The sequence below is a fragment of the Oncorhynchus mykiss genome, chromosome 10, assembly GCF_057628025.1.
Source record: "Oncorhynchus mykiss isolate SJ-2025 chromosome 10, ASM5762802v1, whole genome shotgun sequence".
In the NCBI taxonomy this organism is placed as follows: domain Eukaryota; kingdom Metazoa; phylum Chordata; class Actinopteri; order Salmoniformes; family Salmonidae; genus Oncorhynchus; species Oncorhynchus mykiss.
The window spans coordinates 77,007,501-77,020,792 of NC_143031.1; the positions used below are offsets into that span (position 1 = coordinate 77,007,501).

A 13,292-nucleotide genomic window follows, 5' to 3' on the forward strand; every position below is an offset into this window, starting at 1 on the left:
CACCACCACACTATAACCACCACCACCACACTATAACCACCACCACCACACTATAACCACCACCACACTATAACCACCACCACACTATAACCACCACCACACTATAACCACCACCACACCATAAACACCACCACACTATAACCACCACCACACCATAACCACCACCACACTATAACCACCACCACACTATAACCACCACCACACTATAACCACCACCACACTATAACCACCACCACCACACTATAACCACCACCACCACACTATAACCACCACCACACTATAAACACCACCACACTATAACCACCACCACACCATAAACACCACCACACTATAACCACCACCACACCATAAACACCACCACACTATAAACACCACCACACTATAACCACCACCACACCATAAACACCACCACACTATAACCACCACCACACTATAACCACCACCACACTATAAACACCACCACACTATAACCACCACCACCACACTATAACCACCACCACACTATAACCACCACCACACTATAACCACTATAACCACCACCACACTATAACCACCACCACACTATAACCACCACCACACTATAACCACCACCACACTATAACCACCACCACACTATAACCACCACCACACTATAAACACCACCACACTATAAACACCACCACACTATAAACACCACCACACTATAACCACCACCACACTATAACCACCACCACACTATAACCACCACCACACTATAACCACCACCACCACACTATAACCACCACCACACTATAAACACCACCACACTATAACCACCACCACACTATAACCACCACCACACTATAACCACCACCACACTATAAACACCACCACACTATAAACACCACCACACTATAAACACCACCACACTATAAACACCACCACACTATAAACACCACCACACTATAAACACCACCACACTATAAACACCACCACACTATAACCACCACCACACTATAACCACCACCACACTATAACCACCACCACACTATAACCAACCACCACACTATAAACACCACCACACTATAACCACCACCACACTATAACCACCACCACACTATAACCACCACCACACTATAACCACCACACTATAAACACCACCACACTATAAACACCACCACACTATAAACACCACCACACTATAAACACCACCACACTATAACCACCACCACACTATAAACACCACCACACTATAACCTACCACCACACTATAACCTACCACCACACTATAACCACCACCACACTATAACCACCACCACACTATAACCACTATAACCACCACCACACTATAACCACCACCACACTATAACCACCACACTATAAACACCACACTATAACCACCACCACACTATAACCACCACCACACTATAACCACCACACTATAACCACCACACTATAAACACCACCACACTATAAACACCACCACACTATAAACACCACCACACTATAACCACCACCACACTATAACCACCACCACACTATAACCACCACCACACTATAACCACCACCACACTATAACCACCACCACACTATAACCTACCACCACACTATAACCTACCACCACACTAAACCACCACCACACTATAACCACCACCACACTATAAACACCACCACACTATAACCACCACCACACCATAAACACCACCACACTATAACCACCACCACACCATAAACACCACCACACCATAAACACCACCACACTATAAACACCACCACACTATAACCACCACCACCACACTATAACCACCACCACACTATAACCACCACCACCACACTATAACCACCACCACACTATAACCACCACCACACTATAAACACCACCACACTATAACCACCACCACACCATAACCACCACCACACTATAACCACCACCACACTATAACCACCACCACACTATAACCACCACCACACTATAACCACCACCACACTATAACCACCACCACACTATAACCACCACCACACTATAACCACCACCACACTATAAACACCACCACACTATAACCACCACCACACCATAAACACCACCACACTATAACCACCACCACACCATAAACACCACCACACCATAAACACCACCACACTATAAACACCACCACACTATAACCACCACCACCACACTATAACCACCACCACACTATAACCACCACCACACTATAACCACCACCACCACACTATAACCACCACCACACTATAACCACCACCACACTATAACCACCACCACACTATAACCACCACCACACTATAACCACCACCACACTATAAACACCACCACACTATAACCACCACCACCACACTATAAACACCACCACCACACTATAACCACCACCACCACACTATAACCACCACCACCACACTATAACCACCACCACCACACTATAACCACCACCACACTATAACCACCACCACACTATAACCACCACCACACTATAACCACCACCACACTATAACCATCACCACACCATAAACACCACCACACTATAACCACCACCACACCATAAACACCACCACACTATAACCACCACCACACTATAACCACCACCACCACACTATAACCACCACCACCACACTATAACCACCACCACACTATAAACACCACCACACTATAACCACCACCACACCATAAACACCACCACACTATAACCACCACCACACCATAAACACCACCACACTATAAACACCACCACACTATAACCACCACCACACCATAAACACCACCACACTATAACCACCACCACACTATAACCACCACCACACTATAAACACCACCACACTATAACCACCACCACCACACTATAACCACCACCACACTATAACCACCACCACACTATAACCACTATAACCACCACCACACTATAACCACCACCACACTATAACCACCACCACACTATAACCACCACCACACTATAAACACCACCACACTATAAACACCACCACACTATAAACACCACCACACTATAAACACCACCACACTATAACCACCACCACACTATAACCACCACCACACTATAACCACCACCACCACCACACTATAACCACCACCACACTATAAACACCACCACACTATAACCACCACCACACTATAACCACCACCACACTATAACCACCACCACACTATAACCACCACCACACTATAAACACCACCACACTATAAACACCACCACACTATAAACACCACCACACTATAAACACCACCACACTATAAACACCACCACACTATAACCACCACCACACTATAACCACCACCACACTATAACCACCACCACACTATAACCAACCACCACACTATAAACACCACCACACTATAACCACCACCACACTATAACCACCACCACACTATAACCACCACACTATAAACACCACCACACTATAAACACCACCACACTATAAACACCACCACACTATAAACACCACCACACTATAACCACCACCACACTATAAACACCACCACACTATAACCTACCACCACACTATAACCTACCACCACACTATAACCACCACCACACTATAACCACCACCACACTATAACCACTATAACCACCACCACACTATAACCACCACCACACTATAACCACCACACTATAAACACCACACTATAACCACCACCACACTATAACCACCACCACACTATAAACACCACCACACTATAACCACCACCACACTATAACCACCACCACACTATAAACACCACCACACTATAACCACCACCACACTATAACCACCACCACACTATAACCACCACCACACTATAACCACCACCACACTATAACCTACCACCACACTATAACCACACTATAACCTACCACCACACTATAACCTACCACCACACTATAAACACCACCACACTATAACCACCACCACACTATAACCACCACCACACTATAACCACCACCACACTATAAACACCACCACACTATAACCACCACCACCACACTATAACCACCACCACCACACTATAACCACCACCACCACACTATAACCACCACCACACTATAACCACCACCACACTATAACCACCACCACACTATAACCACCACCACACTATAAACACCACCACACTATAACCACCACCACACCATAAACACCACCACACTATAACCACCACCACACCATAAACACCACCACACCATAAACACCACCACACTATAAACACCACCACACTATAACCACCACCACCACACTATAACCACCACCACACTATAACCACCACCACCACACTATAACCACCACCACACTATAACCACCACCACACTATAACCACCACCACACTATAAACACCACCACACTATAACCACCACCACACCATAAACACCACCACACTATAAACACCACCACACTATAACCACCACCACACCATAAACACCACCACACTATAACCACCACCACACTATAAACACCACCACACTATAACCACCACCACCACACTATAACCACCACCACCACACTATAACCACCACCACACTATAACCACCACCACACTAAACCACCACACACTATAACCACCACCACACTATAACCACCACCACACTATAACCACCACCACACTATAACCACTATAACCACCACCACACTATAACCACCACCACACTATAACCACCACCACACTATAACCACCACCACACTATAAACACCACCACACTATAACCACCACCACACTATAACCACCACCACACTATAACCACCACCACACTATAACCACCACCACACTATAACCACCACCACACTATAACCACCACCACACTATAAACACCACCACACTATAAACACCACCACACTATAAACACCACCACACTATAAACACCACCACACTATAAACACCACCACACTATAACCACCACCACACTATAAACACCACCACACTATAACCACCACCACACTATAACCACCACCACACTATAACCACCACCACACTATAAACACCACCACACTATAAACACCACCACACTATAAACACCACCACACTATAAACACCACCACACTATAAACACCACCACACTATAAACACCACCACACTATAAACACCACCACACTATAAACACCACCACACTATAACCTACCACCACACTATAACCTACCACCACACTATAACCACCACCACACTATAACCACCACCACACTATAACCACTATAACCACCACCACACTATAACCACCACCACACTATAACCACCACCACACTATAACCACCACCACACTATAACCACCACACTATAAACACCACACTATAACCACCACCACACTATAACCACCACCACACTATAACCACCACCACACTATAAACACCACCACACTATAAACACCACCACACTATAAACACCACCACACTATAAACACCACCACACTATAACCACCACCACACTATAACCACCACCACACTATAACCACCACCACACTATAAACACCACCACACTATAACCACCACCACACTATAAACACCACCACACTATAAACACCACCACACTATAAACACCACCACACTATAACCACCACCACACTATAACCACCACCACACTATAACCACCACCACACTATAACCACCACCACACTATAACCACCACCACACTATAACCACCACCACACTATAACCACCACCACACTATAACCACCACCACACTATAACCACCACCACACTATAACCACCACCACACTATAACCACCACCAAACTATAACCACCACCACACTATAACCACCACCACACTATAACCACCACCACCACACTATAACCACCACCACCACACTATAACCACCACCACCACACTATAACCACCACCACCACACTATAACCACCACCACACTATAACCACCACCACCACACTATAACCACCACCACACTATAACCACCACCACCACCACACTATAACCACCACCACCACCACACTATAACCACCACCACACTATAAACACCACCACACTATAACCTACCACCACACTATAACCTACCACCACACTATAACCTACAACCACACTATAAACACCACCACACTATAAACACCACCACACTATAACCACCACCACGCTATAACCACCACCACGCTATAACCACCACCACCACACTATAACCACCACCACCACACTATAACCACCACCACCACACTATAACCACCACCACCACACTATAACCACCACCACACTATAACCACCACCACACTATAACCACCACACTATAAACACCACCACACTATAACCACCACCACACTATAAACACCACCACACTATAACCACCACCACACTATAACCACCACCACACTATAAACACCACCACACTATAACCTACCACCACACTATAACCACCACCACCACACTATAACCACCACCACCACACTATAACCACCACCACCACACTATAACCACCACCACCACACTATAACCACCACCACCACACTATAAACACCACCACACTATAACCACCACCACCACACTATAACCACCACCACCACACTATAACCACCACCACCACACTATAACCTACCACCACACTATAACCACCACCACACTATAACCACCACCACACTATAAACACCACCACCACCACACTATAACCACCACCACACTATAACCACCACCACACTATAAACACCACCACACTATAAACTACCACCACACTATAACCTACCACCACACTATAAACACCACCACACTATAAACACCACCACACTATAAACACCACCACACTATAACCACCACCACACTATAACCACCACCACCACACTATAACCACCACCACCACACTATAACCACCACCACCACACTATAACCACCACCACACTATAACCACCACACTATAAACACCACCACACTATAACCACCACCACACTATAAACACCACCACACTATAACCACCACCACACTATAACCACCACCACACTATAACCACCACCACACTATAACCTACCACCACACTATAACCACCACCACACTATAACCACCACCACACTATAAACACCACCACACTATAACCTACCACCACACTATAACCACCACCACACTATAACCACCACCACACTATAACCACCACCACACTATAACCACCACCACACTATAACCACCACCACACTATAACCTACCACCACACTATAACCTACCACCACCACACTATAACCACCACCACACTATAACCACCACCACCACACTATAACCACCACCACCACACTATAACCACCACCACCACACTATAAACACCACCACACTATAACCACCACCACCACACTATAACCACCACCACCACACTATAACCACCACCACCACACTATAACCACCACCACCACACTATAACCACCACCACCACACTATAACCTACCACCACACTATAACCTACCACCACACTATAACCACCACCACACTATAACCACCACCACACTATAAACACCACCACCACACTATAAACACCACCACCACACTATAACCACCACCACACTATAACCACCACCACACTATAACCACCACACTATAACCACTATAACCACCACCACCACACTATAACCACCACCACCACACTATAAACACCACCACCACACTATAAACACCACCACCACACTATAAACACCACCACCACACTATAACCACCACCACACTATAAACACCACCACCACACTATAACCACCACCACACTATAACCACCACCACACTATAACCACCACCACACTATTACCTACACACTAGCTGTCTCTCATCCTGTGACTGTGTTTGTTTGTCAGGAGGAGGAGACAAGAGAGACATGATTCCACTAAATGATATGGGACCAGGTATGTCTGCACACACACACACACACACACACACACACACACACAGACGCACACGCCTAAACACACAGCTGTTAACAGGCCTTGGCTGTCTTCCAGATGCCTACTCCACACTGGACCAGAGGGGGAGGAAGAACACTCTGGACAGAACACTGGAGCCTGCTGACAAAGACACAGCACAGGTACACACACACAGAGCATGTTCTCGCATGTCTCACTAAATACTGTGGTTAGCTTCTTTTCTCACAAACGATTTCTCACTTAACTTCTGACACTAACCCACTTTATCAACACTCTCTCTTCCCCTCTCTCTCTCTTCCCCTCTCTCTCTTATCTGGTTTTCATATTGTTCGTTCTGAACACACCCGTCTCTCTCTTTTTTTCTCTCACTCTGCTTCAACCCACCACCTTTCTTCCCTCTTCTCCCTCCCCCTTTTCTCTCTCCTGTCTTCCTTACCACCCTTTTCTCCCCCTCCTCCCCATTCTTTCTACGTTCTTTCTCTCCCTCCCTCCCCTGTTCTTTCTCTCCCTCCCTCCCCGTTCTTTCCCTCCCCGTTCTTTCTCCCTCCCCGTTCTTTCTCCCTCCCCGTTCTTTCTCCGTTCTTTCTCCCTCCCCGTTCTTTCTCCCTCCCCGTTCTTTCTCCCTCCCCGTTCTTTCTCCCTCCCCGTTCTCTCTCCCTCCCTCCCCGTTCTCCCTCCCTCCCTCCCCATTCTTTCTCTCTCTCCCTCCCCGTTCTTTCTCTCTCTCCCTCCCCGTTCTTTCTCTCTCCCTCCCTCCCTGTTCTTTCTTTCTCCCTCCCTCCCCGTTCTTTCTTTCTCCCTCCCTCCCCGTTCTTTCTTTCTCCCTCCCTCCCCGTTTGTTTCTTTCTCCCTCCTCCCTCCCTGTTCTTTCTTTCTTTCTCCCTCCCTCCCCGTTTGTTTCTTTCTCCCTCCCTCCCTCCCTGTTCTTTCTTTCTTTCTCCCTCCCCGTTCTTTCTTTCTCCCTCCCTCCCTCCCCTTTCTTTCTTTCTCCCTCCCTCCCCGTTTGTTTCTTTCTCCCTCCCTCCCTGTTCTTTCTTTCTCCCTCCCTCCCTCCCTCCCTGTTCTTTCTTTCTCCCTCCCTCCCTCCCTGTTCTTTCTTTCTCCCTCCCTCCCTCCCTGTTCTTTCTTTCTCCCTCCCTCCCTGTTCTTTCTTTCTCCCTCCCTCCCTCCCCGTTCTTTCTTTCTCCCTCCCTCCCTCCCCTTTCTTTCTCCCTCCCTCCCTCCCCTTTCTTTCTCCCTCCCTCCCTCCCCTTTCTTTCTCCCTCCCTCCCTCCCCTTTCTTTCTCCCTCCCTCCCTCCCCTTTCTTTCTCCCCCCCTCCCTCCCCGTTCTTTCTCCCCCTCCCCGTTCTTTCACCCCTCCCCGTTCTTTCACCCCTCCCCGTTCTTTCACCCCTCCCCGTTCTTTCACCCCTCCCCGTTCTTTCTCTCCCTCCCTCCCCGTTCTTTCTTTCTCCCCCCCTCCCCGTTCTTTCTTTCTCCCCCTTTTCTCTTCCTCCCACCTTCTCTTCCCCCTCTCAGGGAGGGCTGTATGAGGAGAGGCGGGACTCTGTTCCTCTCATGGACTCTTATGACGGTTAGGCCACACCCCCCCACACACTGCATGTGAGCGCATGGTATGTGTGTCCACCGACTGAACACCTGCCTCTCTCACTAAACCGCATGGCCTAACTAACCTCTGTGTGTGTCCCCCATTGTATTGGTGTTTGTTTCTTGCTCCCTCTGCTGGTGATTTGTATAATTGATATAGTATGTTGTTGATCTTGTGTCTTGATGTTCGTTTGTTTCATGTCTGTATACATATGGAATTTTGTGTTTGATCTCTTTTCAAGCGTCTGTGTCATGTATTGATTGGTGATGTTTAGGCTGTGTGTGTTCATGTTGTCTGTGTCATGTGTTGATTGGTAATGTTTAGGCTGTGTGTGTGTCATGTATTGATTGGTGATGTTTAGGCTGTGTGTGTGTCATGTATTGTTTGGTGATGTTTAGGCTGTGTGTGTTCATGTTGTCTGTCTCATGTGTTGATTGGTAATGTTTAGGCTGTGTGTGTGTCATGTATTGATTGGTGATGTTTAGGCTGTGTGTGTTCATGTTGTCTGTCTCATGTGTTGATTGGTAATGTTTAGGCTGTGTGTGTGTCATGTATTGATTGGTGATGTTTAGGCTGTGTGTGTGTCATGTATTGTTTGGTGATGTTTAGGCTGTGTGTGTTCATGTTGTCTGTCTCATGTGTTGATTGGTAATGTTTAGGCTGTGTGTGTGTCATGTATTGATTGGTGATGTTTAGGCTGTGTGTGTTCATGTTGTCTGTCTCATGTATTGATTGGTAATGTTTAGGCTGTGACCGATATTGTCTTAACTAGCAGGTTCTGTGTCCTCTCAATCCTCTAAGTTTATACAGCTGGTTTATGAGTTGCACTCTTACTACAAATATTACACATGGTAGTAACCCTTCTCTCTCTCTCTCTCTCTCTGTCTCTCGGTCTCTCTCTCTTTCTCTCTCTCTCTGTGTGTGTGTCCTGGTCTTCCCACAGAGAAACTGATAGTGTGCATCACTAGAAGAGAGCAGCCTCTACCGGCCTACTGCCCCTGCTGAACCTCTGGACACTCACTGAGGGACCACTGACTCCACTAGAACTGGACTCTCTCCTTCTGTGTCTCTTTTTCTCTCTCTCTCTTTTTTTCCTCTCCTCTCAATTTCTTAATCTCCTTTCCCTCTTATCTCTCTCGGGGTCTGTGACATAAGCCACTTGCATGACCTTCAGCCTTCCTCACCTCCCTAGCTCTCCCTCATTCCTCTATTTAGACTGTGACTTTTAGCCACTAAAGGAACACTATGGACTCCTGACATCCCTCTTCTACCTGTCGACACTACTATGACATAAGACCACTTCTAATTTAGTAACTCCTCCCACCACAGTGACACACTAACCCCCAACACTACACTAACTCCTCCCACTACAGTGACACACTAACCCCCAACACTACACTAACTCCTCCCACCACAATAGGGACAGTTGTGACTTCATCTGGGAACTGGGAATGTTCACCACCACAGTAACAAAGCTAATCAAAAGGGAACTGTTGGAATGGTTCAAACTGTAACTGAACTTAAACTGACAACCCCCTTTTTTTACTGGAATGGTTCAAACTGTAACTGAACTTAAACTGACAACCCCCTTTTTTTACTGGAATGGTTCAAGCTGCATTTCTACAAGTGATTTCCAGTCAAGGTTTTTTTTCTTCTTGTGATAACTAATTACCACTAAACTTCTGTTTCCCAACAAAGAATCAATGTTTGTTGATCTACTGCCGGTGTTGCTTCGGTCTTTGTTTGAGGTGTGATTGCTGAGTTGTGGTTCTGACTACAGTGATGAACACGTGCCAAGCTACACACCACTATTGCAGTAACTTTCTACTACAGAGTATTTCTGAACACTACTTCTCTTCTCAGAGCCATCTGTTGTGATGTTCTAGTGTAAATGACATCATTGGGTGATGTCAGACAGGCACTGGTGTGCCATTGGGCAGTGTTGTGGGAAAGTAAGTAGCTTGACAACCACTTTTAACATTTTACACATGGGTCTTGCGTCACAGAACATTCTTGATCGTCTGTTCTGCAGATTATATTTCTATGATTTTCAGCCATGTATAATAGACCAGTGAACCGTTTCGGGCTCTATTCAATACATTTCTATCTGTGTGGCTCTTTAGCATCATTGTTATACCCCCTTTCTCAACTCGCTCTGGTTCTAATGGTTCTCCTGAAGCTATGGGAGAAACCACAGATTTGATTGTTGATCCAGTGACTGCATTTCTTTCAATCTGCAAATCTCTATATATATGAATGTGTAAATATGTGATCGCCTTCAACTACGTCTGTGTGGCTCATGGCTAACTGGAGTGCCTCGTTCGTTGGTGTTTTTAAGGTGGGATGGGGGTTTTCCCTGGGGGTATCATTCACTAGCAGCAACATTCCAGAACATTGAATCCAAATGGAATGTATAGAACAGTTTTTTTTTTGTGTGTTCCGCATAATAACACAATGGAATGTATAGAGTTGATATGATTGATGCTCTGCATATGGAACAGAGAGAACCATTCTAGTGCCATACGTTCCACGTCAGACTGGAGTGTTCCAGCCTACTGAACCTACGCCTGGGTGTCCATCTACCCTGCTGGACTGGCTGGTGTCCATGGAGACCACAGAACACTAAGAGGGGAGAGGACACATTTAGCTGGTTGTTTCCCCCCAGACAGAGTTCCTTTAGTACCGTAGATGACATTATTATTCTCAGTGCAGAGTAAGATGTAGATATTTTCTCAGTAGATTAAAGCACTAGGGGTAAAAGCGTTTCTTGGTTCCTTTTGATTATTTTCATGCCAATCCAACACTACAAATGGTCAGTCTCAGAAAAATGTAAATGAGTTGCCTTGTAACCAGATAGTCCTAGAATGAGATGATCTAGAACTGATACAGGAAATGATGTGGGAGTGGAATCCAATGGGAAAGTGGGACTAAAGAGGGGCGGAGCATAAAATTAAATTAGCAAGATTTGTATAAGTGCAAAGACCTGATTTTGATTCTAGTTGCTATTTAAAAAATAAATAAAATGAAAAGCAAATTTAACTATATATAGAAGATAAATATTTGTTAATTTTACTGGTTTTATGTATTGTTTTTATATTTTATGATTTGGGTTTATTCGTCTTGCAGGTATTGTGGGTGAACGCATATGCAATCAGGTTTATTTTTGAATTGAGAAACATTTATGGTTTATATATTTTAATTGTAGAGAAAACAAGCAAAACACAATGTAAAATCAATTTTACATTCCAAATGGTCCCATATTCCCAATATAGTACACTACTAAATGGCCTGATATGGCTCTGGGTGAAAGTAGTTAACTATATAGGGGACAGGGGGACATTTAGGAGACAGTCCAACTCTCAATTTCTGTCAACAGTTTATTATTGGACCGCTGATCTAAAATGTGATTCTGGATGAAAACCTTAATCTCTTCTTCTATGCCTTGGCTCTTAATGTTGCACATTTCTCTCATGAATGGAATATGTAACAAGCAATACTGTTTATAATAAATAAAATAAAAAGTGCTTTTTTCAATACTGGCCTTGGCTTTTTTTCTCTCTAGCTCTGTGTGTGATTTGAGAAATGCATGTGTTGCAGTAAATGTTAGTAGTTCTCCCTGTACAGTTGTACTCTTCATAAACACACATCAATCATACGGTGTCATGCAGTGTTGAGTCGCTGAAATCAATGGGAGAAGTAACGCACGCCTCTGATTGGCTAAAGTCAACAATACTTTTCAACATTGAACTGAAGATTTCAACAGGTTTGCTCTTGATCAGATCAAATGGCTCTTCCGCTGAGTGCGGAACAACAGACGTTGATTATCAATGACGAGCCGAAATGACCCCATGATTCGAATGTGCAGGCTTGGCTTTTCCCACGTTAACTACGCATGAACACGCACGATCGCCCCTCGCGATTTTGACGT

At 45.4% G+C, this 13,292-nt stretch overlaps 1 protein-coding gene across 10 annotated transcripts in view; it reads left to right on the plus strand.

The window, feature by feature from the left end:
• LOC110519243 (catenin delta-1) overlaps nucleotides 1-12,898 on the plus strand; it is a 56,291-nt gene extending 43,393 nt beyond the window's left edge. For 4 of the 10 annotated variants that reach the window (XM_090187993.1, XM_090187994.1, XM_090187987.1 and 1 more), the window contains 4 exons: nucleotides 7,710-7,757; nucleotides 7,854-7,936; nucleotides 9,295-9,349; nucleotides 10,308-12,898. In XM_090187993.1, the coding sequence (XP_090044119.1) occupies nucleotides 7,710-7,757; nucleotides 7,854-7,936; nucleotides 9,295-9,349; nucleotides 10,308-10,369 (248 nt within the window). In that variant the 3' untranslated portion in view covers nucleotides 10,370-12,898. Of the gene's footprint in view, nucleotides 1-7,709; nucleotides 7,758-7,853; nucleotides 7,937-9,294; nucleotides 9,390-10,307 lie in introns of all 10 variants that reach the window. The other 6 variants (XM_090187995.1, XM_090187989.1, XM_090187990.1 and 3 more) reach the window with 2 other exon arrangements.
• The last annotated feature ends 394 nt before the right edge of the window (nucleotides 12,899-13,292 follow it).